The sequence below is a fragment of the Cynoglossus semilaevis genome, chromosome 12 (genome assembly GCF_000523025.1).
Source record: "Cynoglossus semilaevis isolate Cse_v1.0 chromosome 12, Cse_v1.0, whole genome shotgun sequence".
Classification (NCBI taxonomy): Eukaryota; Metazoa; Chordata; class Actinopteri; order Pleuronectiformes; family Cynoglossidae; genus Cynoglossus; species Cynoglossus semilaevis.
The window spans coordinates 11,593,990-11,621,175 of NC_024318.1; the positions used below are offsets into that span (position 1 = coordinate 11,593,990).

The window sequence follows — 27,186 nt, forward strand, 5'->3', positions numbered from 1 at the left end:
GGATCTCGCTATTAAATGTACAGGTCAAGCATTCAAAGTGAGCCATTTATCTGCAAAACTTCGTCCCCTCTCCACTCCTCAATGAATAGAGTCGTTTATGGTATGCTGGTATCAGATTTCATGAAGTAGCTCTGTCAGAGCAGAGCTGAAGCTCCGGTCTCTGGCAGTCAGATGACGTGGCCGAAGGTTGCGGACGAAGCTCCGACAGTGTTGCTTTATTCACCGCTTGAGGGAACGCTTTCAAAGCTAACTGGCCATCCTAAATCACGTGATCTCAAATAACCAATCCGACATGCGTGCGCTGAGCATCTGAAGAACTTACGCCATATGCGTACGAGGAGCATCCCTGAAAAAAATTCTCTGTCATACAACCAGGAAGAAGGTGGGTTAGCCCCGTAAAGCTAACATCCTCAATCCTTCTGCACACTTTCTCCGACAAGAATGGGTTCATCCAGGTGGAAGGTGGCAGCGGTGGTCCTCGCCATTGTGGGATCTTTTTTACCCGTGAACGCGGATGAACACGAACACACGGTAAGAAAACAGTCGGCAGAGGCCGAATGAAAAAGATGAGTGCCTTGAAAATAATGGACGTTTGTGCTCAGTACGAGCAGCGAGCGTTAGCCGCAACAGCTAGCTGCAGACGAGGAAAGAGGATTGACACCGTGTCAGTGTCGGTTTGCCGGCTTCATAAGTGTATACTTGTTGATATGTTAAACATTGAGATATTTAGCTAAATAGATCCCTTTTCAGAATTTATAGGCCCAAATGGGCTTCTAGCTAACATTCACCTGCTAGCATACCAGCAAGTCTTCCTCCTAGATCTTTCTAGTTTTCGTTGAAGCAACGACGAATTATACGCTAAAGTTTAAACCAGTATGTTTATGTTGTAAGGAGGCATAAAAAAGAAACATAATGTTTAAAACCCCAGCGACGAATTTCTTGAAGTCGAGACTGCCATTAAAGTATTTTACTTGTTCACGTTGCACTATATAGAGATGCTGGTTAATACATGCACAGAACCCTAAGCGTTTCAGTGTTTTTTGTTTTTGTTTGTTTTGTAAAACCGAGTTGGTTAAACTGGTTACGCTGGGTTTATGACGTTTCATTGACAGCCACTGCGTGTGGCATCTGGTGTGGCATTTGCTTTAAGTTATTTTTTAGTAATGAGAAATAAAGGAAATAAACAATGCTATCACCACCTACGATCCATGGTACTCCTAAAACGTGGACATAGTAATTTTCCAATATAGAAATAAGTTACGGGGGACATTCAAATTTTGTAGTTAAAGTACTTAAGTTATGCGCGTACATGTGCAGTTCATAGATAGATAGATAGCACTCTTAACCCCTCGGGAGTTCGCTTCGAGAAATTAAGTAGAGCACGAAAACAATTTTTAAATCTACACTACGACCAGAATTTCAAATGGCTAACCATGTAACTTTCTAACCATGTAAAATTCTCATAACCCAAACTTCTTAGTGGCGAGAATCCACCTAAACAAGCTAACCATGTAACTTGTAAAATTCTCATAATCCAAAGTTCTTAGTGGCGAGAATCCACCTAAACAAACTCTGACCCACATCAAGGCGTTTTGATTAGTTATCTGATTTTATATTTTTGGCTAAACCCAGTGACACTGGGGTCTGAAACAATTCAGCTTTACTGTGTGTTAAGGCTATTTAATCAACTGCAAATGAGATGTTAGGTTGTGTAAAAATATCAAATATCTTACTGTCTTATATTGACATCTTAGTATCTCAGGGTTATTGTTAAATTAAGTGAGTATGCTGTCAAACCAATGTCCAGTCATACAGACCTAATTTTACATGGTCGTTGTTCTTAGATCAGTTTAGAACAAAACAAGTTAAATATAATAAACACTTGAACAGCATTATATGATGAATGGATACAAAGGATGCAATGAATTTGGCACCTTATCCCAACTTGATTGGACCTACTAGACAATTAAATTAACTAAATTATAACTGCAATTTCTGTATGCACAGTCCTCATGTTACATCAGCTTCTGTGAGCTGGAACTGAAAACACCAGAGTTTAGTAGATGTTTTCTTTTGGTTGGTACTCATGAATTGAGTCCACAAAACAATATGTAACTGTCTAAAAATATGTTTCTATATTGAGTTTTTTTATGTCAGTTATCAACCACAGACAATTATTGGTCTTCTCTACATTTAGCATGAAATGAACACCCCCCATGTCAACTGTTCCTTTAACTATTACCATAAAGCATTTATATGTTGTTTTTTTCAGGGTACTTTTGTTCAGCACCCATTCCACCTAATGCAATTCCATCATGACCTAGAGTACAATATGATATTGAATTTTCCAAAACTATTAACATAAAAGTATGCAAAGTTTGACAGTGCAGCATATCAAATTGGTGTGCTAGACTAAGCTACACAGAGGAAAGAAAGAAATCCCAGTATTTTATTAAATAATGCTGAATAAATAGTAAAGTGAATTTAATTATTCAAACCTGTCAACAGCTAGTGTAAAATTTAATCCTTGGCTTTTGCACCAGAGTAAAATAGTTGCCTGTGGTGTGTTTGTTATACTTAATGTTTAGGATAATATAACATGGACAATATGATAAGAGAATCATAAAAGAGAATTGTTTCAACTCCAATTTAAGTACTGTCAGATTAAATCTAGATCTTTCTAATTTTTGCTCCTGACGTAATGTTAGCTTAAAATTGTTTATTTTTCCTTAGAGAAATTTGCAATGATACTGGTTGAATGATGTACACAGATTTTCTGTATTTGTAAACCTCTTGTAAAAATTACAGGTGATATTTAGGCACATCTACATAGCAGTTTTCTTCATGTTTTTTTTCCTTAATCGTTTTATAAGATGCCCTGAATTTGATTGTTGTGCTGTTTTTTAATTAGTTAGTTATCGTTGACAGGTTTCTATCGTTGTAACCCAGATGACTGAATCGATTTGTTGTAAAACATGCTAGACACCGTTACAGAAAGAGCAATGGTTATATTAGGAAACAGGCAGGACAAGCAGAACTGGTGTGACATTCCTGCATTGACTAATCAATGTCTTTTGACTTTTTGCAGTACAAAGATAAAGAGGAGGTAGTCCTATGGATGAACACAGTAGGGCCTTACCACAATCGTCAGGAGACGTACAAGTACTTCTCTTTGCCCTTCTGTGCGGGCTCCAAGAAGACCATTAGTCATTACCATGAAACACTCGGCGAGGCTCTGCAGGGGGTGGAGCTTGAATTCAGTGGCCTAGACATCAAGTTCAAAGGTACATCTTCTTGTTACACTGACCTCGACATGTTGAGGACACTAACCCAAAGCTGGTTTCCAGCTGTTACTGGATACGTTTCTGCCTTCCATTTCACATTGTCACTCTGTCAGATATTGTTCTTATGTTTAATTTCTGATCCACGCAGATGACGTAATGCAGACAACATACTGTGAAATTGACCTGGATAAAGCCAAACGGGATGCTTTTGTCTACGCCATTAAGAACCATTATTGGTACCAAATGTACATAGATGACCTGCCCATTTGGGGTAAGAGATTTCCTTCCATCATAAAAATGTCTTTTTGTTGCACACTTTATTGTACGTCCTACCTGATCCACCTGCTTACCTAAACTGTGACACAAGACCAGTTTGACAGTCAGGAGTCCCACTATTGACTGACACTAAGACAAATGTTAAATACTTGAACACTTAAAGGACTTCTGTTATGTTTAACAACTAGACAGTTGGAACAGGGGTAGTCTTGAACAGGGTAGTAGTTTGGACTATGGTGCCACTCCTACCGGTGCTCAAACATTACTGTGTAAGCAGATGATGGAGGCTGTGGGTGGGTCTCTGCTGTTTGTTCATATGAGTTTCCTTGTCTTATGTTTCATACTTGACACTCAATGATAAGTATAATATAATAAGTCAATGTGGACTTCAACCTCGGGTCCTCTTTGACAATGTGGTAACCGAGCTGGTGCGTTGCAATTGTGAGACAATAGCAAGTTTAGCTGGGTTAGACACTGTAGACCTGGATCTTCACACTTCCTTACACTATTAACAGTTATTACAGTGTCATTACGGTAGAATAAACTGTGTGAAAATGTTAACATTACATCATGCCTGGCATTTAGTTTAGTAATGTTTATTCAGTTGAAATTTAATGCTTCAAGATTGCCTCTTGAACAAATCCACAAATCGAGTCAGAAAAATCAATCAATTGTTGAGATTTTGTTTTGATGGATTAGGTCATGGGGATTCCTTATTAATTGGCCAATATGCCGTAGGTGTAGTAACCACAGCAGGTCACCTGACAGGTTCAGTAAACATATTCAAATTGGAGCCACAATTGAAAAGCAATATCATCTGACTGGCACCCAAAGTCTTAAAATGTGACGTGGTGGCACTTTAGCTTTTGTGAAGCTACGCTAGGATGTGAGGTGGAGTTGAACAAACAGACAGATCCTGCTACTTCTGAAAAGGGAACAGTAATGCAACCATGGCAGAGCTTTAGCACCTCTCCAATGGCACAGTAATATTACAAAGTTAGTTGCATTGTGTATACATAGTGCATGTTGTGCACAGGTGTTGCTTTTCTATGCATTTTCAAAATTGAGTGTGTATATCCTTTTTTCTACATTTCTGTTTTTAAACTACTTTCTATTATAAAAGAATCTCATTTTGGCTTTGAGCTAATCTAACTAATTTACTGTACTGTTTGTGTTTTCTTCTGACAAATTCTGAGCTCTCAAAAATAACTTTACTATGACCTTTAAGAATGTGAGGGTTTTGCCTCGCTGCTCTTTTAGACTGTATTAGTTCGAATGAGATACTTCAGACTAATAAACTTCAACCCTTGTCAGCTCTGATGTTATGTTTCTGCTGATGGAATAAGATGATATGTCTTTTTGCAGCAGCGGAAATTGGGGTTTGTGGAGGACAACCCTCAACTCTTAATGTTTTTGTGACTGATGTTACATGTTGATTAATATTGATTCAAAGTGATTGGTCTGAATTCAACTTCTAAGTAGATTCACACTGCTGGCTAACTGGGACTAAGATTTAGATTTCGTGTGGTTTTCAATGATTTGTTTTGTTTTGTTTTTAAAGGAATTGTGGGTGAGGCAGATGAAAATGGAGAAGATTATTACCTGTGGACATACAAGAAATTGGAGATTGGCTTCAATGGCAATAGAATTGTTGATGTAAATCTGACCAGCGAGGGGAAAGTCAGGCTTGTGCCCAACACACGTATCCCCATGTCGTATTCTGTAAGTCCGGCATGACATTTATTGTCTCCTTTTTACAAACTGAAGCATGAACGAAATAGAATCTGTGTGGCCTAACTTTTTTCCCTCCCAGGTGAAGTGGAAAAAGTCAGATGTGAAGTTTGAAGACAGATTCGATAAGTACTTGGATCCATCCTTCTTCCAGCACAGGGTGAGTTGAATAGCATTGGTTTGGTTCCTCAGATATCTGTGGTGAATACAATCAGCCACGAACACCACAGACATGTAACAGCACATTAGAGGACGAACTTTGACACTGTACTAGTGGAATCTTGTTCCACAGTATTCTGATGTAACCGAGAATTTTTTTTTTGCTTTTTTTAATCGTGCTACTGTCAATATGGTGGACATGAATCGTTGCGAGTACACATGACAAAACAATAGTTCTGTTTTGTATTGTATTCATTATTCTTACTGTCATTCCTTTTAATGTTTTCCTTTATTTTGTAGATTCATTGGTTTTCCATCTTCAACTCTTTCATGATGGTCATTTTCTTGGTGGGTCTGGTGTCCATGATTCTGATGAGGACACTTAGAAAAGATTATGCCAGATACAGCAAAGAGGAGGAAATGGACGATATGGTAAGTTTTGTCGACTTCTGTGGATGTTGGACTGCTGGTTTTAGACTTCTTTTTTTCTGGATGATCTCTCTAACTCATCGTTTACGCTCTACCACCAGGACAGAGACCTTGGAGATGAATACGGGTGGAAGCAGGTACACGGCGATGTATTTAGACCGTCAAGCCACCCACTGATCTTCTCTTCTCTCATTGGCTCTGGTTGCCAGATCTTCTCTGTCTCCCTCATCGTGATCATTGTGGCTATGGCTGAGGATCTGTACACAGAGTGAGTAGTTCGGAGAAACCAGCTGGCTCTAATTTATTTCAAGTTGGAATTGTGAGGCGGGGTTGGAATTATTTTTTTTTCCCCCGATGGTTCAAGTGTTGCCTAACAGCAATTATATATTGCGTATACAGGGTTATGGTGGATGATTAAAATGCAAGACTGTACATGAATTTTAAATATAATTTGTGTGCACAAGGTTTAAGAAAATTGAAAGGATTGCTCGAAGAAAGTTTAAAAACTGAATTGCAACTAAATCTAGTTTGCTCTTATTTTCATGTTTGGAATACTCTGGAACATATTACACAAGAACACAATGGCATACAGTGGGAATTAAAAGAGGAAAGTAAAGGAAGGGAGGAATAATATTAGCTATTTTTAGAAAAACCAAATGATTAAAATAGAGGTGGAAATAGAATGAGTACTTGTACTGTGAACATTATGACACTTTTTTCCTCTTTGTCCTCGATCTTCATCTCCTTCCTTTCTTCTTCTCCACTCTGTGAAAATGGATGGATACATGTGTTTTGAATCTTGACTCCTTCACTTAGGATGTGACAGCACTTGACTAATGCAGCCCTTTTTCTCTCGCTTCCTAGGAGAGGATCAATGCTGAGCACTGCCATTTTTGTTTACGCTGCTACCTCCCCTGTCAACGGCTACTTTGGTGGGAGTTTGTACGCAAAGCAAGGAGGTAAATTTTGCAACATCTGTCCTTCATCTCTGCCTGCAGCTGTATCACTGGACATAGACTGTTGCTTTGATTCAGACACTCCATAATTTCAATTTTAATTTCACAGGCAGAAGATGGATTAAACAAATGTTCATCGGAGCCTTCCTGATCCCAGCCATGGTGTGCGGGACCGCCTTCTTCATCAACTTCATTGCTATTTACTACCACGCCTCCAGAGCCATCCCATTTGGCACTATGGTGAGTCTGACATTTCATGTCCACCCTGATAAAAAAAACAACATTCAGAACCACATGCTCTTTGTCAAATATGTGGCTCTGCTGCACTGGCATTGAAGAGAGTGATTAAACAGACCTGCAGTCTGAAACATTTAGTTAACACCTGTTAAAACCACATCTGAAGATGTCTCTGCTCCCTGCTGAATTCTGCTCCATTTCTTTTTGTCAAATCATGCCTGTTAAAATTACTCTTCTGTCTAATAGACCACTAACACTTAGCACTGTGTAAACATAATTTCATATGATGATAATAAAAAACCTCCCAATTGCAGCATTAAATTAGAAATTCAAATGAAATAAAAGACACATTTAACAAAAGTGAGTCTTTTTTTCAACACATTTTACTTTAATCTTCTGAAAGTAAAAGCAACTGTCATGACTGTCAAGTGTGTTTTCTTTTAGTGCTAAATCCTCTTAGAACTCTGACTCAGTGAACTGCAGCATTCATTAAGATCATTTTCACATCTCTTACTTCATTTTTGCTTTTGTTTGTGCCATAAATTAAACTGCAATGTTTATTTTTTTCTAATAAAGGTTAGAGATGATGTAGATAATTAGTTTCACTTAATGCCTTATTTTGGAGTCCGCTTCCTTAACCACCAAACCACTACTGCCCCAGCAAACGTTTTTACTATCAGTTGAATCATCTCCCATTTATCTAGATATAAATTAAATGTCTTTCTTAGATGCACAAAAATGCCACAATAATATCTGTGCACAGTTTTTTCCCCGTATATACTAAATAAAGCTGCAGTAATATTAGCAGATTCCATAATGTTTTCATGAACCTAATGTAATAGTTCTCCACAGCACTATATGGTCCATACTTTGCATCAGATAATGTAACCCTAACCCTTTGGTGCCTAACAATGCAAACAATTCTTCATTCCAGTTGTGATGTTGTTATGATTTTATAATTAACCCATACAGTTGAGCAGAGGGAAGAAGTCAGATCAGTTTAAAAATGGGGGTAATGTATGTGAGCAGTTATGCAAATTCTCAACTGAGTTGACACAATGTCTGTTTCACTCCTGTAGACTCAGTGTAAATGTTCTGGAGAGCTAGATGAAATGACAGTTTATTTATATATATTTCTTGTCTTTTCTTATAGGTGGCTGTTTGCTGTATTTGCTTCTTTGTCATCTTGCCCCTAAACCTCGTGGGAACCATTTTGGGAAGGAATCTGTCGGGCCAGCCAAACTTTCCCTGCAGAGTGAACGCTGTTCCACGACCCATCCCTGAGAAGAAGTGGTGGGTGGGGCCCGGCAAACGGGATTGTATCAGTCTCTGGTTTCTGAAATCCACTCTGCCTTAGTGGTGTCAAAGTGACGGGCACAAAACCTAAATTAAAATATTATTTTATGATATGACACTAGAACACAAGAACTTGTCAGTTTAAATCACTTGGACTTATAATCTCTAGGGTGCTTCTGAACACTGCCTTATAATGAGCCTTGTTCATAGTCGCAGAGGGAGCTGTGATGAGTGATCAGTGGGCAGTGAGTGGCTTGTTCTTTATGCAGGAACTGAATCCCAAGTGTTCCAAAAACCCTTGTTCAAGTGTTTGATATCAGGTCGAAGGCACAAAGTGCTTCTGCCGTCTGCACAAACTCTTTGGATAATGAAAAATAGCAAAGCAAAAAGCTGTGAGTGGATTAACATTTACAACCTCCAGCCAGTTTCTGGGGCCGGCTGCCAGCAGGACATTGTAGATGTGAATCTAGGCAAACCTTCCCACTCGCTCGATTTTCCATTATGTTGCTGCCTTTATTTATTTATTTATTTTTCAAAACACAGTTGTGTATCATTTAGCCTGACAGGTGTGATCTAACAGAAACACTGATACGGTCTGTTCTGAATCGTGTGGTCCCTCAGGTTCATGGAGCCCGCTGTCATTGTCTGCCTCGGAGGAATCCTTCCATTCGGCTCTATTTTCATCGAAATGTGAGTGTGTGTTAAGTTAAGGTGGTGATGAAACCCATGATTGGACTATTGGACTGCAGTGACGTAATAACTGTTTTACAGGTACTTCATCTTCACATCATTCTGGGCCTACAAAATCTACTACGTGTACGGCTTCATGATGCTGGTCCTGGTTATACTGTGCATTGTGACGGTGTGCGTGACCATCGTGTGCACGTACTTCCTGCTCAATGCTGAGGATTACAGATGGTGAGTGTGTTGGTGTTTCATACCCATTAAATAGAATTGTCAGGAACATTTTACTAAGTGTGTAAATATAATGTATACATGCCATGTTTTAGCAACCTGAACGTAACAAATAAAACAAACAATAAATATAAAAAAATAAAATAGTGAACTACAAGAAAACCAGCAACATCATGTTTAAATGTTTTGAATGTCAGATCTGAGAAATCTTATTTGTGAATTCATTTCTATTAGGGTTGTCCATAAAATCAATTCAAATATAACAAATGAAGTTTCCTCTCCTGGGTGAGGGAGGCCATCAGGGTGAAGTGAGTTAATAATTTAGACTTTGTTACTAACCTTTGTTGTTTTTGTGCTTGTTCTTCTTCAGGCAGTGGACGAGCTTCCTCTCTGCTGCATCCACAGCTGTTTATGTTTACATGTACTCCTTTTACTACTATTTCTTCAAAACTAAGTGAGTCTTCAATCCTGTTGTATCCCACGGTCCAATGAAAGTATTATAATAAAGTATTGTGTATATATATATATATATATACATATACATACATATACATATATATACATATATATATATATATATACATATATATATATATGTATATGTATATATATATATATATATATATATATGTATATATATATACACAAATCACAGATATATTGATCTTTTTTCTTTTTGTTTGTATTCCAGGATGTATGGGCTTTTCCAGACGTCCTTCTACTTTGGATACATGGCTGTTTTCAGCACTGCTCTAGGAATAATGTGTGGTGAGTCCTGCGTTTGCCGCGAACTACAGAAACCTGATTCAACAGCCAGGCTTTTAGTGACAGCTTTTGTTAGGAAATCCTAAAGACCTTCAGTCCTTAGAAAAATGTAGAAATACCCAAACTATGTCAACGTCATAGTAGATAGCTTGTCATTACCCACATCATTTACAGACCGATCTGACACCAATGTCGCTCCACCTGCTTCAACCTTTACCTGGCTAAACAAGTCAACTCATAACAAAAGTTCAAGTAGCTACAAGTCTCATAGCAGGTTTTTCAAAGTTTTATGATGGTGAAGTCCAGTTGTTTTGTTTTTTTTTTACATCATTTTGAGAATGAGAGGGGCTATAAATCTGGAATTTGACAATTAAATCTTTTTATTTTATTTTTTTTTAATCCATATTATTATTTAAATAAAATTAAGTTGAAACTGAGCCAAAAGATGACAAAAACTTGGCACAGTAAAACTCTGGCAAAAAGTACCCAGGGAGAACAGGTTAGCATGGTTTGATAGTGAAAACACCCAGATGAAGTTTGCATAGTTGGTTAGCCAAGCATTTGGTGCACTTGATGTTGCACTTGTGGTCAAGTATCACATAAAGCTAAATGTTAGCCAAAAATGTAAATCGGCAAAAAGATTCAAGTGTAAGATTGGAAAGTTACTTTATTTTAAAAATAACTACAGGATTTCTGAATATATGATATTTTAAGATATACTGTAATTATTTACTAAATACCATAGACTCTGTATAGCTGGTACTGTATATACCAGTGCAAATGGAGCTAAGAAGTAATTCACAGTTACTCTGTCAGCTCAGTTGGAACATGTTATCAAACCTGACCAGAAGTGATCTCAAACGGCCCTGAAACAAATTTCACTGGGTACAAAACAGCCACAGCATCTTTTCTCCAAAGGTCCATTATCTGTAGAGAGCAGACTCTCTTACACAGCGGTGCAGTGATGTGGACTTTTCATCCTCAGCTTTGTTCATCTTCACTCCTTCACTCCTCCTCAGAGTAAAGTCAAGACTGACTTGACTTTGTACCTTGACATACCTTTGTTTTTAAAGCAGTAGCTTTGAAGTTTCTTTGTTTTATTTTTCCGGCACTGGCTATCTCACTGCTTACATTGCAGAGTAGCATTTACCGCTAACCTTTAGAAAAGTCTTTAGGTAAGTCTCCATTGCAAAAGAGTCTCACCGTCCGTGTTTTTCTTCCAGGTGCTGTTGGATATGTGGGAACAAGTGCCTTTGTTAGGAAGATCTACACAAATGTGAAAATTGACTAAGAGGCAAAACAGGGATAAAATGGATTTGCCTACGACGGCGGGCACAAGTCATTCTTTAATACTTTACTTTCTTGTGAAGAGATTGTGAAGAATCTCACTTTGTAGAACTTTTTTTTTTTTTTACCTTTTTCCAATTATTTTTTTCTGAACCAATTTTGACGCGGCCACTCAAAAGAGAACAGGAGTAAAACTCTGCGCAACACGAGGCTGCATATTTATCTGTTTGTTTCCAACCAATGATGGGGCAGATGATAAATGCCAGGCAAACCCAGTCCCAGCTGAGACCAGAGAACATAAATGTTTATTGATGGAATAGTGTCGCTCTCTTCAGTGAAGAGGCCTACGTATGTACTGCAAGCCTTTGTTCTATTGTGTCAGGATATAAGAGAGTTTGGGTTTGTGCCCGTGTCCACAAGTGATTTTTTTTATTTTATTTTTTTCGTATTTGCAATGTCACTCAAAATATGGTTTGTTCAGACCCACTTCCACTGCAGATGTAATCACGGGAGAATCATTCCCCCGTCTGATGATTCTTAATTCCCTGTCACAGTAGCAGTTGATGATTTTAGTCTGCTGTAGTTTACTGTACAGTCAAGAACAGATGGACAGATCAAAGGTTGAGGTGCAGTAAGACCTGATTTTATATAAGAAAAAAAAAAGTAGTGGATGTTTGATGTGATCCCTGTTCCAAAATTCTGTCTTATGTTTCTTAATGTTTGGGTTTGAATGAAGTCTACTTGTAAAGATAATATATGGATGGGGAGCGTGTATATAACCGTAATGTACCTTTAGATGTAGATCCCAAATGTATTTTCGTTGTACAGATTTACTACAGGTTTTTTTTTTTTTTTTAAAGAATCATTTCTGGGTTGTTTTTGTTTGGTGCTTGGGGTGGGGCTGGTGGCGCTGTTACATCTTGCCTGAAGTTGCATGAAATTTTCAGCAAACCCTCAATTCAGACTTTTCTCTCCACTGCAGTTGGCGCTGCGGTCAAGTTTTTGTTCCACCCCTTCTGGTTGTGAGCACTCTTCATATTTTACATTTCATGCACTATTTAAAGCTTTAAAAGGCTCAACACCTTCTCTAAGCCACTTCCTCGTCACATGATCCGTTTCCCAAAACCTGCAGCTCGCCGTCTGCGAGTCGGGTTTTTGCGTCGTTTCAACAAACATACTGTACGCAGTGAAGATAACGTAACGTTTTCAAGACCACGCTTGGTGCTAACAAGCGCGTCACCTGATTCTCCACTTTTTGTGTAAATACAGTTATGTATCCCATGTATATGAGAAGTGGCATTGCCTTTCTGTTCTAACTTCCATTTCTCCCCCAACTGAAGTTGATTTTGGCACCTCATGTTGTGTATCAATGTCTGACTGGACATTTTGAATCCGCATATTAACTTGCTGTAAAAAGAGGAAAATAAACATGTTTATGTACAGGGTTTACTCTGTGTGGTTTGGACTTTGGAACATAAAAGTAGTACTGTATACAGGTCCATACAATATATTAATATAATGTGGACATAAGGTCACCTGAAGTAACACACCCAGACAAACATTTAATTAATGCTCTCCTGCTGACATGTTAGGATGGGGTTTCCAAACTTGTGACCCCCTGAACAAACCCACAGGCAGTGCTACAAAATATGTAAAAAAATAAAATAAAATTTAGAAAGTACTTACTTACTTTTAATTACTATTCAATAATTATTAAATTTTATGACATTGTGATGCCAAAGTGGCAACTATCAAATAAAGTGCTCTTCCTTCCTATTTTCTAAGGCGCCCCCTGGTGGCCCCCACCACTAGGACAAACTGTTTATTACAGTGCAGGATGTAATCAGGCTGAACAGAGATAATACACTTGAATCTGCCTCGTTTATGTTTAACCAAAAAACGTGTCTTGTGACTGAAGAATCATTTTCTACCTGTCCCTTCCTCTCAAGTCACTACAGCATTAGTTGTCATAGTGATTTGAAAGTTTCAGACTGAATGACTTCCCGATGTGACCCAACTTGGGATTTGGGGACTAGGTGGTATTGAACTTGCAGATGGACTTAGTGCCACTGGTATGTGATCACTGTCTGTAGTATTGTCCCCTTATGAACTCAGTTTGGGTTGTGGGGGTGCAAGGAGGTGAGTCAGAAGAATCCCAGCAAAGCCTGAGATTATCTGTTATAGATGGTGGTTCAACCTGAACGTCTACATTCAGGTTAATTGTGCAGTGATGTGAATTTAATGTTCAAATATTTTGTTCTATTTCATTTTATGCTGTCTACTTTGAAAAAATACTAAAATGTATCATCAGACATTTTTCCGGTCCAGGATCTTTATTTAGCAGCGTTAGTGGATCATGGAAGTTTCCCCAAAGGTTTTATAAAAACATTTTATTTGTAATTTAATACAAATAAAATATAAGATCTTTTCTGTTGCTTAAAGTGCATACAAAGCTACACACATCGGCTCCTGGTTTTATCTGTGCAGTTAAATCTGCTCTGATGATGTTGCAGACATTTGGTAAATGAGTTTTAATAAATGTTACCTTTTATTTGAAGCTTATTAGTCACACCACCTGGAGAAAACATTTCTTACAACGGGCCCTGATGTCAGACAACCCACACTCGCCCCCTCCCTCACTCTCTCTAAACAAAAGAGACAAGCAGGCGAAGACAGGTGCTGGATCCCATTTATAATCAATCCCCCTACCATTAACCAAAAGAAAATCACATTCATGACTCCGACATTAATAGTAAATTCAACTTAACCTAGTCATTTAATATTACTGTTAGATGTCAGTTAACTTTTTCAAAGTACTCTTTGGATCCTTCGGGTGTCGGTTTGATCTGAAAAAAATAAAATAAAAACAGAAACATTAGTATCTGATGTTTTTCTCTCTAAAAAAACCTAAAAAGTTTAAGGCTGAAAATCAAACTTGAAACATTTTTCAATACTGGAAGTAGAGTATAGGAATAGTACAAATGTACTTAGCAGCAAAAAGTTTAGTCAGGGGCTTAAACAACAGTATAGTGAACATGAAGTTTAAATTGCATGTGTTCAAAAAATATTTATATTAACCTCACAAAAGTGTAAAAATGTACAGTTCACAATGTTTTAACGTGGAATAATTACAGTGGACTGATTAGAGTGTGTGTAAACTCACTGTTGGAGACTTTGGGGTCCAGCTGGCTGGACACACTTCACCATGAGTCTCCACAAACTGGAAGGCTTTGACCAAACGAAGGGTTTCTTCTACAGAACGACCCACAGGCAGATCGTTCACACTCGTGTGTCTCACCACTCCATTTGGATCAATGATGAAAAGACCCCTGATTGACAACAAAGAAGTGAAATGATCTTTAATTAAACACATAAACAACTGTGCCTAAGAACAATGATGTAAATGTGTGTAGTCTTTTAATGTTTAAGCCAGGGTCAGAACTGAACACAAACATAATACAGCTCAAATAAATATTAGGAAGTGAATGAGCTACTCAATAGCCAAAAATAACAAAAACAGCTCAAAGTTAGCTAAAAATATGAATTAATTCAGAATTGTAAGACATATAGTATGGAGAAGTTGGATAAAACATAGCCAAGAGGAAAATCGGATTGTCTACGTCCTATACTGGAGAGTTATAAGTTAATCTGATATAAAAAAATATAAGTTTGACAAAGGGCAGTTGTACAATTCCATTAAAATGACTCGAAACATTTCATATAGTTATGTACCTGAGGGCAATGCCTGGATTCTCCAGCAGAACGCCATAGTCTCTAGAGATCTGCTTGGTGAGGTCAGAGAGCAGAGGGATTTTGATGTTTCCCAAACCTCCAGTCTGTCAAAACATTATTAATTCAACTTTAATGGCTTCCAAGACTGAGTGGGTTTAAATAGTGAGCTGATCCTTCACTGGTCACTGTTGCCAGCCACAGAGAGAGTACCTTGCGTGGAGTGTTGATCCAAGCCAAGTGGGTGAAGTGGGAGTCCACAGACACACCCACCACCTCACAATTTATGTCATGAAACTCATTGACTTTGTCACTAAAAGAAATGATTTCTGTCGGGCAAACAAAGGTGCTGCAAATGAAAGTGAACAAATACATATACAAGTCAAATATACTATAATTCATTTGTTTCCTAAGCAGGTCATGATGACAGTACAGATAAGCTATAAAGCACATATTCACATCAATGAAACGTTTGTTTATAGTTCAGGAGAGTTGCTTTAATTCTAAGACAACACAACTCCTACTCACAAGTCTAGTGGGTAGAAGAACAGGACCAGGTATTTGCCTTTGAAATCACCAAGGCTCATCTCCTTAAACTCTCCGTTGTGAACAGCTGTGGCCTTAAAGGCAGGAGCAGGCTGGGTGACAGCAGGGGCCCATCTGCAAGAGCCTGATAACAGAAACACACCCAGTACAATTACTGTGAGTTGGAAAGACTCGCACTGTGGATTTCCCCATTGTGGGACAATTTTAATAAAACGCCACTCAGGGTAACATTTCACTGTAGTTACATTTGTATAATTGAATCTATTGTATATGTTCAGGCATCAGAGTTGCACATCTACTGAAATAAACTTGCTCATACATCTGCTCAAAACCTGTTCATTACAAGAGTTTTGTACGTACTAGTAGAGAAGCAGGCTCTCTGAAGAGCAGGAGCAGTGAGGACTCTGGCAGCTCCAGAAACTCCATGTTGACTCGCTACTGTGAGTTTCAGACTTCCTGCTGCAACTCTGGCCTGAAGTAAAAAAATCAATAGAAAATGGCTCAGTGGGGAAACAAACTGTACAGTTATGCGAGTTAACAAGACAAACCATAGGAATATTAAGAACATTTCATACATCATGTCTGGCCCAGTTAATGTAATTTTTTGACTCTGTTTGCACGTTAACAGCTTGTGTGACTGCACTTTATCAAAAATAGTCCTGGGTCTATGCGTCTACCCTCTCTCTGATGATGTAACGCCTTAATTCCTTCTCTACTAACTCAACACTACATATACTATGTATGGAATTATTACATCAAGGTATAAACATCGGAAGCACATGTGACAAAACGCTAATTTCACGGGAGGCTGAACTTAAACTCCAGACGGCAGAAGTGTTTTTTTAACCATATTAAACATAAATAAAAACACAAACTTGACATGGTTCCAATGCAGGTGCGAAATGCGACACAACAGCTCAGTACCTCAGCGCACATGACATGACTTACTACGACTGTAGAGTACAAACACGAGCCATCTTTATTCATAAAAGCACCACAATGGTGAGAAAGAAGTGAGAGAGCGAAAAGCAACAAACTTCAATTTATTTCATACTCACACAAGTCCGCATTAGTGTTCCAACGGAGGCTGCCATTTTGAATTATGTCAGAGAAAGACAGTTGCAGACGTTATAACTTCGCTTTAAGGGCTGACGGAGGTTCAACGTCAAAAAAAAAAAGAAAAGAAAAAAAAAACTAAATATATATATCTAATTTGTGAAAATAATGTATGAAAACAAGCCCAACAGCAAATTATAGCATTAAAGCCTAAATTAAAACGACCTTGAATAAGATTCTATGATGACATCAAGTACCCTCGGAGAGATTTAGATCAGGTAAAGTGCATTAAAAGCGTCCAATATATATATGTGTGTATATATATATATATATATATATAAATATATATTATTTGTGAAAATAATGTATGAAAACAAGCCCAACAGCAAATTATAGCATTAAAGCCTAAATTAAAACAACCTTGAATAAGATTCTATGATGACTTCAAGTACCCTCGGAGAGATTTAGATCAGGTAAAGTGCATTAAAAGCGTCCAATATATATATGTGTGTATATATATATATATATATATATATATAAATATATATTATTTGTGAAAATAATGTATGAAAACAAGCCCAACAGCAAATTATAGCATTAAAGCCTAAATTAAAACAACCTTGAATAAGATTCTATGATGACATCAAGTACCCTCGGAGAGATTTAGATCAGGTAAAGTGCATTAAAAGCGTCAAATATTGTTTGTAGAATTGATACAGTGTATCTGTCATATTCATATATCATTCACATATTCATATTTTACTAGCTAATACTATAACTACAACTACTAAAAATAACATATTTAGAGAGTTATAATTTTGAGGTGTTTGTATTTCACGCAATTCAATTTAGCTCAGTTCAGTTCAACAAATGTACGTACATATGAAGTACGTCATATGTTACATGCGGACAAATTACAGAGAACAAATCTATTAGAAGAATTGCAAACAAGAAGGATGAACTTGTAAATATTAGAAATGGAATAATAAAATAAGAAACGATCTCCATTTAGTTAAAAAAGTTAGAAAAACGCCAATTACAATTTCTTTCTTCTGACATTGAATGTATCGGATGTGGTCACATGTTTGACCAGGAAGTAGTTTCAAAGCAAAACTTGACCTCAAACGCGAAAAGAGGCATTATAAGCGCATGTGGTAGTACACCAAAATAATTTAAATACATGTTTTTATTTAAATGTAATGAGAAATAAAGTAGTTTATTGTGGAGATGGACCCTACTCTGTCGTATTGGAAAAGTCATGGCCAGGTATCTGCTCTAAATTCACCTTCACATAATCATCTGTGCTGAGAAACTACTCACATTTAGGTGTGTTACCTGTCAGTCTTTTTTCAGCCGGGTCAAGACCTGGATAAATCTCCTTGAACCAGTTAACTTGTTCTCTTCTAAGGTAAGTATCTGCTGCTGCAGTGGTCATACACTTTGACCTCTTAACTTTTAACCAGTGATCTCTACCAGGAATCTACCAAATATTGCAACACTTGTTATTGCTCAATATTGTACATTTATGTATGATTAGGATTCACTCAGAAAATGTTGACACATATCCTCATTATTCATCCATTATATATATACAGTATACAGATCTTGCTTTATGCAATTATGAAAGTTCCAGGTAAACACTGACGTTTTTTCTTTTGAACTGGTCTTAACAAACTTGGAGATTTGTACCAAGAGGTCATAAGCTGTTAAGTTGTGTGTTTTCTATGCAAGTGTGTGAGATTTAAAACTGTTGACCATCCTCTCCACAGGATGAAATAGAGAAGGCTTATTCCCTTCTTGGAAATAAAGAGGAAAGTGAAAAGGTCAGTTGTTGTCCACCTTGAAAGTCATTCTTTTGCTATAAACCACCACTTGATCCAAATGTCTCCGCTCTTCTTTCTTTTTTTTCTAGGATGCAGCTGCTGTGAACCTCGCTATAGTAAGTGGAGGGAACGCAAAATGAACAGAATGAACAGCAGAATTGTGTTTTTATCATATTAAATTACCTTGTCACATACTTACATGACCAAAGAGGACATTTGTAGAGCTAAATAAATTAAAAAGAAAAGAGAGTTACAGTGTGTCCGACCATTTCTGTGTTTGAAAGCCCTCTCACACGAGGGTTTGATTTTATCCAACCAATTATTAGGTGTTGGATTTTATTAACTAACTCATTTAGGCGCATGCCTTAACGAGGTAGTTAATCAGGTGTCTAACAGCTTTGACAACGTTCATCTTCATGTCCTTGTCAAGCGTTAAGCAAGTGTTTTATTTTATCAGGTTTATCCACTCTCAGGACTGAACATAGTACATTGTCAATTTTATAATATTTTTTTATTTACAACAATTTTTGATCAAGTTCCATTTGATTTTTTGTCTTCGTTTTTAATGACTACCATAATCCTGACAGAACATTTTAAAGGAACTAGATTTCAATCCTCAGATGAAGCAAAGAAGCAGGTTGTCATCTGGTGTGTAAGACATCCCACCAGAATTTCACAAAAAAGTAATTCTCCAATGCTGTAATAATAAATAGATTAAGTTTTCCTTTGTCTTTGAACTTTTTGACTCTCACAGAACTAATTGTCTATTAAATGCTGTATTGTATGGAGGTTTGATTGTACAGGTGTGTTTCAAAGTGGTTTCTCTGTGTCCACAGTCATCTGTTCATGCTGATACTGGAACTGTTCTGCCTTTGTTGCTCCGCCCTCCAGGTACAGTGTAGATCACAGCAGATGAATCACATGCTGGTGCCCCCACTTATCACAGCTGCCTTCTCTTTCTTTTTTGTAGCATATTTAACCATATTAGGACCTATGGTAGGTGTCAGTCCTACAATGTAATTAGCAGCACTTGCTTTCAGTACTGTGTTTGTTGTGAAAAAAATCATTTAATTTTATAATTTTGTTTGCAGGCCTTTGTCAGTTTTTTACCTCACATGGCTGTAAAACCAGCTCTGTTTTGGCAGGTATGGAAGCAAACCCATTTTTCTAAAAAAAAAAAAAAATATATATATATATATATATAGTGTGTATTACAGGTATATATACACACTAGTACGTCCTTTAACACAATTTAGATTTAATAAATACATTGGTATCTTTTCAGTTTCATTTGCAGAGTTACAATGCGGGGTTTACCTTTGCAAACAGAAATTCTTCAGCAGAGCTGGAAATGAGAAATCAGGTTTGAGCAATTGTTTTGCAGTACTACCAAACCAAACATTTAATATCAGTAGTTGCTGGTGTTAAGTTTAAGTTTTTTCAGAAGCATTAAATCATACTAGTTGAAAAAATACTGACCAGTCAATCATTTTTTCAGTGTTTACTTTCCTTAATTGTAACAACAGCTGTAAAATACTGAGTGACTTGGAGAGAGAGATAAAAAGAAAGAGTTTGAATTTATTGAATGTAATAAGAATATTCAGATGTTTGTTTTTTTTTTAGTTCTGTTAAGCTTCATCATCTGCCTTTATCTGTAACCACCAGGATATGAAGACAAAGTTCTTAAAGCATCTGCTGATGTTCACTGGAACTGTGTCCCTCACAACTGTTGCAGGGGTGGGTGCAACTTTATATGTGTTATTACAATACAAATGAAAAGTACAAATCATACATATATTTAAGATCATATAGTTCTGTGTTCTGTTTCAGGCCCTTCCTCAAATTATTATCAACCGGCTCCAAATAAAAGATACAGTACTCCTAGCTGTCTCAAGGAACCTTTTACCTGTCCCACTGTCAGGTAGGTATTTGATTCTAACCCCAATGAAGTGTCACACTCACTATGCTGTACCGTGTCTTCAGCGGTTATACATACAGTATGTCAGGTAGTGTCCACTCACATCAGAAGCATAAAGAATGTACTTTTAAATATTTTTACTCGACTTATTTTTATTCTGTTGTGTTTGCCCTTTTCATAATGATGTGTTGACAAATTCTTGCAGCTGTGCTGGCTGCTTTCAGTGTTTACACCATTAGAAATGAGGAGAGGGAAACAGGGGTCCGAGTGTTTGACTCCAATGGACGTCTAGTTGGGGTTTCTCAAGCTGCAGGAAAAAAGGCAAGACGTAATGAGTAAGGAGACGTGGAGGAAAAATAAGTATTTATTAGTCTAAATTTTACAAGTGTGTTCTTTCTGTTTAGGCTGTGAGGGAAACGGCATTGTCCAGAGGAGCTCTGTTTGGCACCTCTTTTACTGTTCCTCATCTACTGCTGCTCCTATTACGAAGGTGAGTTGATGTTGGAGTTTTAATCTTGGTGCTTGGAAAAAAATTCACTGTTTTTTTAAGGAGTCTGAAATAGCTGCTGTTTTTCAGCTGCTGCATATATTTATTAGAAAAACCACACAAAACAATGTCACAAAAATGTAGGTTATTTTAGTTCTAATTTACTCATGATGTTTATATATGTTTATATGTTTAGTGATTTAGATTCTGACATAACACTCTAGAGCAGACCTGGGCAAACTAGGGCTCACGGGCCCAACTGGGTTTCTAATCTGGCCTGCCAAACACTGGTACTAGGTATGGTAATGGCCCAGATGATGTTTAAATTTTGACTGGCAGCCGATTCAATATTCTGAAAAATACTTTCAGAGGTGTAATATACAAACAATAGGTTATTGGAGCTGTTCATAGGCACACAGTCCTAGAGAAAACTGACTCAGCCTTTTAATTCACCTTATGATGATCTTTTTTTTTTTTTACAGAACAAGCTTTTTCCAGGGGAACTCTTTTCTTTTTGCTCCTGTTCGTAACATGTCTTTTGTGTTGGTTCTGAGTCTGATGATCCCAGTATCTTTTAGTCTCTTTCCTCAACTGGGAACGGTGAGATTCAGGATTCTTCACTCAGTTGTTTGCCCGTGTTTTGTTTTTCTTGTCAGATCAACTAAACTGTACGTGCAATTTTCTTTTAAGATATCAAGGGACAGGTTGGAGAAGGAGCTACAAGCTGCTGCAGTGGACGGACAACTGTTCTATCACAGAGGACTCTGAAGAGAACATTCTTTGTAAATGCAACTAATTTGAAGAAAAACACCCCACAGTCAACAGAAATGTATGGCATGAAAATTTAATTATGATTCAGAACATTTTTAATCATACACCTGTTGCTTAAAATGTAATTTAGTTTGAATGTCAATGTCAAAATACATTTGAGCACATCCGTGTATTGCACTGCGACACATTTACTGTACATACTGAAGCAGAAAGCTGTCCTCTTGTCAATATTGGACGAAAGGAAGGATTGACACACATACAATACTAATTATAGATTCAGTCATGTCAAGTCATGAAACATCATGTAAAGGCAGAGGTTTTTTTAATTCAGTTCTGAGATTAAGGTCATGGATTAAATACAAAATAACTTACATTTCTGTTGCCGTTTCAATGTTTTTCATGTCCGACTGATTCCTTAAAGCGACGCGTCTGAGAGTCAAAGGAAGTTCACATTTGTATTTCTGTCATCTGTGACAGTATTACTAAAGCTGCATTAACACTCCAGTACTTCTAATGTAATATCATTACTGTTAAATTATAGCTGAAATAACTACAAAAGACAGAGAAAGTCCTGAAGTTTGGAGCTCATTCGACTTCCACTGCTTCTTTTTGTGGAATAATTTTGGCAGGCTTATAGAAATATAGAAAAACACGATTAAATATTTAGTTTTGACAATGTTTAATATTGTGGTGAGTCAGCGCAAAAAAAGTTAACACTGTTAAAAATGTTACTCTGAGAAAGTGAACAAACATTTTATAAAAATATCAATAATCCCAACATTTACAAAAAGGCAGAGTCAGCATCTGGTTTCTATTGATAGAAACAGATTTATATCCTTAGAAGCTGCTCAGCAGCTGCCAGATGAAACAGGAAGTTCTCGGTGGCCGCAGGGAAATGATGTTTCTTTAAACCTTCCAGTGTTATTTTAGAGTCTTCACAGGTTTCTGCCAGGGCAACCAAGTTGGCCAGAATGTCCTTGGTCTTCAGAGACAGATCCTGTGGATTAAAGTGTAGTAAGAAATGAAGTAAGAAATAAGCTGTTGCAATTATGGTCTGTCATATCATAGAAACAGTATCTTGTCAACTGTTGTCTCACTTTCTCTCTGAATTTCTCAGATATTCACAGACTTGGCCGCTCTAAGGTTGTGTCCGGGCTGCATACTTCAACAGACGCAATGTACAAGATGGTGCTGTGGTTGTGTCCTCACCTTAATCACCTGACTGTCTGACTTCTCGGGGTCTTCAGATGACTGGACAATAAGGTGACCAACCTCTTTGTGTAGCTTCCCCATGGACATGGCCTCTGTGGACAGACAGGAAACACTGCGTAAGTCTGAGGTCGATGTTGTTTGGCATCAAAGAGTCAGACAGTTACTTTTAAATGTATAATGTACCTTTAGCATTCTGGGAAACTTTGATGACACTGTCAGGGAGGTTCACATACACATCAAACAATTCTGGCCTGTTAACGACTTCCGGCTCAACAAATCCTGCTATGTAACCTATGAAGGACAAACACGTTCATATGTCATCAGATTTATATATACGGCAGGCTTTATAAAAACTCACTGCAACATGAACAGATCACAGAAATCAAAGTACAGACGGTGAAGTAGAAATGATCATTTTCTCTGTTTTTACTCTAAGAAAGTATACTGCACGTTAGTAGAACTCAGCCTCACCAGGACATTTCTGTAAATCCTCCACTTCAGTGTCATTCAGGTCCACGTATGGGTGCAGGATGGACCAATCCTTCCTGTGCCACGAAAGGGCTGGCAGAACTCTGCAGTGTGGAACATTCAAGTTGGCTAAAACGATTCAGGCTCATCGTGCTCCATCTGGTTGGTACTAGACTGAGATCTCACGTTTACCTTGTAAACTCCAACAAGGCTTCAATACGAGGATGATGGACGACGATCCTCTTCTTCAGCATGACGGCAGTGTAGAGGATGATGGTCTCCATGCCGAACTGAGACACCACATCTGAGAAAGAGTGAGCCAACTGGATCAGTTACCGTCCTCCTGGTGTGTAAGTATGTGCAGAGTTTGTTTGGGTTCACATCAAACTAGAACATTTCTACTGCTTCATCCTGGTTAGGATCAGAGAGAGAACTGGAGCCAAGTTCATCAGATGGACGTTTATAGACAACCATTAACACTCACATTTGAGTGTACAATTGAACTGTTGAAGAGTTCTATTAAGCAGGTGGACGTGCGTTTTCTAAAAGAAGACATTTCACCTCTCATCCAAGGGGCTTCTTCAGTTCAGAACTGAAACCAAACTGAACAAAATTATTTATGCACAATTCTACATAGGTTATCAATAATACAGCATAACTGCTAAAATATGTCCAAATAAAAAGCCGACACGTTGACAACAAAGTAAAAGCTTTCTAAAGCAGTTAAAGATGTTAAAAGAAAATTTGAAAAGAGTATTTTAAAAAAAAGGCCAAATCCTAGCTAGGGGAAGCCATTGTATTATAATGATGTGAAAAAGAAAATTTCTCTGTCAATCCTACCTTTGATTGAACCGGCCAGGTACGCCTTCCGTACATCATAGTCCTTAATGAGGAACGAGCCATTTTCATCACTTTGGCAAATTCCTTTAATAAGAACAGTCAGGTAAGCCTCCATCATCTTCACTGGGCTGCCATGTTTGATGTACATCCTAAAAAAACAATAATACACTGTTATTATCTAAACATTCAATGTAAGATGAACAAATACATTAAACCTGCAGTTTAATTATCATTAACTTGTTTACCTGCAGAGTATTCGACTGAGTGCTGCATACTTTTCTGGATTAAAGTCTTTTGCTGTTAGTGCTATTGAAAAATGAGTGACCTTGAAGTAGGAAAAAGACAAATACTATGATGTGTTAACGTTATGATTTTTACATTAATGCTAATGACTCCTAGTTAATGTCTGTCTGTCGTACCTTTTTTAGTGGGGTTGATTCCTGTACCTCCACTGTGGTGATGTAGTACCAAGTACCACAGAACTGACCAAACACAAAAGTGTGAAAATCCCGGCCCTGCTGTGTGAGGCAACACTTGCTGAGCAGCACTTGTCTCAGGTTTGAGTCCACGGAGGGATAACACCACACCCACAGCGTGTCTCCGTTTGCATCTTTCTCTGGGTGATAATTAAAATATATATATATCAATAAAATAAAACTTTACCACATTATGTGATAGTACTGTACAGTGCAGTGCAGGTCTTTGTCCTATTAAAAATGTCTGAAATCAGGGGCAAAGCAAGTAAGTGGACAGCTGGAGTTTTTCAAACAGCAAAAACGACCATTTAATCTGAAACTCTGTTGTTCCGTTTGTTATACTTAGTGTTAAAAGCACGGTCTGTGTACTGTCATGTGAGTGCTTGTGGTTTGTTGGTGTAGTCTGGCAATTTGAACGTAAAATATGAATTTGTATTATTTAAGAAACGAGTGGTGCCATGCTGTTTATTTGCAGCTGGTGGCTTAAACATAAACAAATCGAAAAACATTTTGTTCCTACTCATAGCAGGAGCAGTGGATTCTAGTGGAAAGTGCAGGCTGAGCAAACACTTTGGGTCACACTTGGATCATGTGATTCTTTTACCAGATGTCGGATCTTAGGACAACTATTCAGATGCAATAGTTAGAACACACTCACCTATTAATCCAACGCTTAGCATAAGCTGCGTTTCAATTGTTGCCATGTTCCATACCTAGGAAAGTTAATAATCACAAGTTCAAAGTAGAGAAAAAAACACACCGATCAGAAGTCCTTAAAGAGACTGGTAACACTGAAGTACCTTCTGCGTCCAAACGCTAAAATAGAATCCCGTGCAGGTTTATTGTAAAAGAAAATATTTAAATATGATGTCGTCGCTCCCACATATGTCAAAGAGTCCTAGTTTCCACCACACTTCCTATTTCCGGGACTGCAGGTTAGAAGCGGTCACAGTCAATCATATCTCGCGATATTAACAGCTCTGTTTTGGCAGGTACGGAAGCAAACTAATTTTTCCAATAAAATAATATGTTTATATATATTTATGTGTATATATATATAATAAAGCAGTTTGCCTGTTTGAATAGCAAATATATTGTCTTTGTATTGTATTCATTTGAATATAGGTTGAAAAATAATTTGCAAATCATCGTATCTGTTTTTATTTACGTTTAACACAACGTCCCAACTTCATTGGGATTTGTGTATATATTATATATATATATATATATATAAATATATATTATTTGTGAAAATAATGTATGAAAACAAGCCCAACAGCAAATTATAGCATTAAAGCCTAAATTAAAACGACCTTGAATAAGATTCTATGATGACTTCAAGTACCCTCGGAGAGATTTAGATCAGGTAAAGTGCATTAAAAGCGTCCAATATATATATGTGTGTATATATATATATATATAGCTGAAATAACTATTAACTATAAAAAATTGAAATTATTTTGTATTAAGATTATTTGTTTTTGTAGATTTCCACCAATGAGCCTTTCTGTTACAGTCGTCAAAGCACGCTCTTAGAGACTAAACCAACTCAAAAATGAACGTGGATGTCAGCGGTCAACTGCAGGGGGCGGGCTGATATTTTGTATAACGGAAATAGGAATACGTTGTACTGTCCTTATTTCCGGTTGTGAATCCGTCGCATGAGAAACGAGTGTTAGCCGTTTGGGCTTCCAGAGGGAGTGCAAGTCAAAAAACTGGGCTCGGTGGCTACATGTGATTGACTGAAATGGTGGGTTTTTGAAAACAATTGTCGGCTGTATTTTGTTTGAAATGGTAGTCGCTCGGTCGAGACCGTTAGTGCAGTTTACGCTAGCATATGTGTCTCGGCAGCTAACGTTAGTTTTTGTCAGTAGTTAAAATGATTCGTAGTTAGTTTCTTGTCCTAAATAATGAACATAGAGTTGACAAGGTAAATAAGAACTTGGCCTTTGACAGGATTATGAGCTGAGATGATGCACCTTTTTGAAAAATATGAAATGAACTTGCAAATATTTCTTTTCTGTACAGAAACCCACCCTACTGCAGGGCCACGAACGCTCCATCACTCAGATCAAGTACAACGGAGAAGAAGACCTGTTTTCCGTCGCTAAAGATCCAGTGAGTGACACGAAATGATTGTACTTAACAAGTGCCACCAATGACTATAGGATAGTAATTAGTTAAGTATATGGAATGTCCACGTGGAGCTACAAATGGCAACACGACTCTGCTAGTCGAGTAGCAGAGTAATCCTCTGCTAGTTTTGACTTGCAATTGTGTTACAAACATAAGGCTATATGCTCTATAGTGTGTATGATATGAAAATCATACTGTAATCATGAAAACGGGACTAAGACCAGTAGAATTGATTTATTTTCATTCAAATTAAAAAGAAAGTAGTGCAACATGGATTTCTTCCTGAGGTTATTGGTGGCGCCAGTAGTGTAGAGCAAACCAATCATTTGTGAAGTTAAACCATGATTGCATTGAATCCTTTTAATATTTACCTTCAACAATGTCTCCCC

At 37.5% G+C, this 27,186-nt stretch overlaps 4 protein-coding genes and 2 long non-coding RNA genes across 7 annotated transcripts in view; 4 read left to right on the forward strand and 2 right to left on the reverse strand.

Moving 5' to 3' along the window:
- Positions 1-316: 316 nt before the first annotated feature.
- Positions 317-12,784, forward strand: tm9sf3 (transmembrane 9 superfamily member 3). The gene is made up of 15 exons (XM_008322178.3): positions 317-531; positions 3,089-3,284; positions 3,433-3,555; positions 5,122-5,282; positions 5,374-5,451; positions 5,751-5,882; positions 5,981-6,147; positions 6,744-6,838; positions 6,945-7,075; positions 8,226-8,365; positions 8,990-9,058; positions 9,140-9,286; positions 9,654-9,737; positions 9,975-10,051; positions 11,272-12,784. The coding sequence occupies exons 1-15, from the start codon at positions 442-444 to the stop codon at positions 11,337-11,339; spliced, it is 1,758 nt and encodes a 585-aa protein (XP_008320400.1). The 5' UTR covers positions 317-441; the 3' UTR covers positions 11,340-12,784.
- Positions 12,785-13,647: 863 nt separating this feature from the next.
- On the reverse strand, positions 13,648-16,823 carry prdx3 (peroxiredoxin 3). The gene is made up of 7 exons (XM_008322180.3): positions 16,669-16,823; positions 15,971-16,082; positions 15,593-15,734; positions 15,278-15,413; positions 15,068-15,171; positions 14,499-14,664; positions 13,648-14,181 (listed from the first exon to the last, which is right to left on the reverse strand). Exons 1-7 carry the CDS (start codon positions 16,702-16,704, stop codon positions 14,131-14,133), a joined length of 747 nt encoding a protein of 248 aa, XP_008320402.1. The 5' UTR covers positions 16,705-16,823; the 3' UTR covers positions 13,648-14,130.
- Positions 16,824-17,733: 910 nt separating this feature from the next.
- Positions 17,734-22,218, forward strand: sfxn4 (sideroflexin 4). Of its 2 annotated transcripts, none has more exons than XM_008322181.3 (14): positions 17,734-17,932; positions 18,009-18,074; positions 18,436-18,489; positions 18,579-18,605; positions 19,326-19,380; positions 19,460-19,485; positions 19,581-19,634; positions 19,775-19,852; positions 20,155-20,226; positions 20,320-20,410; positions 20,613-20,728; positions 20,812-20,897; positions 21,377-21,494; positions 21,585-22,218. In XM_008322181.3, exons 1-14 carry the CDS (start codon positions 17,894-17,896, stop codon positions 21,660-21,662), a joined length of 960 nt encoding a protein of 319 aa, XP_008320403.1. In that variant the 5' UTR covers positions 17,734-17,893; the 3' UTR covers positions 21,663-22,218. The 2 variants fall into 2 exon arrangements, with proteins under 2 accessions (XP_008320403.1, XP_024916478.1); XM_025060710.1 differs by having other exon boundaries at positions 17,735-17,932; positions 18,020-18,074.
- dennd10 (DENN domain containing 10) lies at positions 21,971-25,627 on the reverse strand. Its single transcript, XM_008322183.3, has 10 exons — positions 25,462-25,627; positions 25,320-25,374; positions 24,605-24,801; positions 24,431-24,510; positions 24,186-24,334; positions 23,538-23,649; positions 23,349-23,449; positions 23,061-23,168; positions 22,875-22,969; positions 21,971-22,662 (listed from the first exon to the last, which is right to left on the reverse strand). Exons 2-10 carry the CDS (start codon positions 25,363-25,365, stop codon positions 22,495-22,497), a joined length of 1,056 nt encoding a protein of 351 aa, XP_008320405.1. The 5' UTR covers positions 25,366-25,374; positions 25,462-25,627; the 3' UTR covers positions 21,971-22,494.
- On the forward strand, positions 22,552-22,982 carry LOC112487818 (uncharacterized). The gene is made up of 2 exons (XR_003051276.1): positions 22,552-22,691; positions 22,783-22,982. It is a non-coding gene; the product is annotated as an uncharacterized LOC112487818 (long non-coding RNA).
- Positions 25,628-26,251: 624 nt separating the features above from the next.
- The window catches only part of LOC103387506 (uncharacterized), a 3,536-nt gene continuing 2,601 nt past the window's right edge, over positions 26,252-27,186 (forward strand). Inside the window, exons 1-2 of the long non-coding RNA XR_522431.3 lie at positions 26,252-26,411; positions 26,690-26,779. This is a non-coding gene — a long non-coding RNA (uncharacterized LOC103387506). The remainder of the gene's footprint in view (positions 26,412-26,689; positions 26,780-27,186) is intronic.

Excerpts from the sequence above, each read along its gene's own strand:
- tm9sf3 (XM_008322178.3), top strand. The coding sequence starts at position 442 with ATGGGTTCATCCAGGTGGAAGGTGGCAGCGGTGGTCCTCGCCATTGTG. Across the intron at positions 5,283-5,373 it reads GTATCCCCATGTCGTATTCT|GTGAAGTGGAAAAAGTCAGA; the intron begins GTAAGTCCGGCA and ends TTTCCCTCCCAG. Across the intron at positions 5,452-5,750 it reads CATCCTTCTTCCAGCACAGG|ATTCATTGGTTTTCCATCTT; the intron begins GTGAGTTGAATA and ends TTTATTTTGTAG.
- prdx3 (XM_008322180.3), bottom strand. The coding sequence starts at position 16,704 with ATGGCAGCCTCCGTTGGAACACTAATGCGGACTTGT. Across the intron at positions 15,414-15,592 it reads TTCTTCTACCCACTAGACTT|CACCTTTGTTTGCCCGACAG; the intron begins GTGAGTAGGAGT and ends TTTCATTTGCAG. Across the intron at positions 15,172-15,277 it reads GGATCAACACTCCACGCAAG|ACTGGAGGTTTGGGAAACAT; the intron begins GTACTCTCTCTG and ends ATGTTTTGACAG.
- sfxn4 (XM_008322181.3), top strand. The coding sequence starts at position 17,894 with ATGGACCCTACTCTGTCGTATTGGAAAAGTCATGGCCAG. Across the intron at positions 18,606-19,325 it reads CTGCTGTGAACCTCGCTATA|TCATCTGTTCATGCTGATAC; the intron begins GTAAGTGGAGGG and ends CTGTGTCCACAG. Across the intron at positions 20,898-21,376 it reads CTGCTGCTCCTATTACGAAG|AACAAGCTTTTTCCAGGGGA; the intron begins GTGAGTTGATGT and ends TTTTTTTTACAG.
- dennd10 (XM_008322183.3), bottom strand. The coding sequence starts at position 25,365 with ATGGCAACAATTGAAACGCAGCTTATGCTAAGCGTTGGATTAATAG. Across the intron at positions 23,650-24,185 it reads CCTGGCCGGTTCAATCAAAG|ATGTGGTGTCTCAGTTCGGC; the intron begins GTAGGATTGACA and ends ACTCTTTCTCAG. Across the intron at positions 23,450-23,537 it reads GCCTTGTTGGAGTTTACAAG|AGTTCTGCCAGCCCTTTCGT; the intron begins GTAAACGTGAGA and ends TCCACACTGCAG.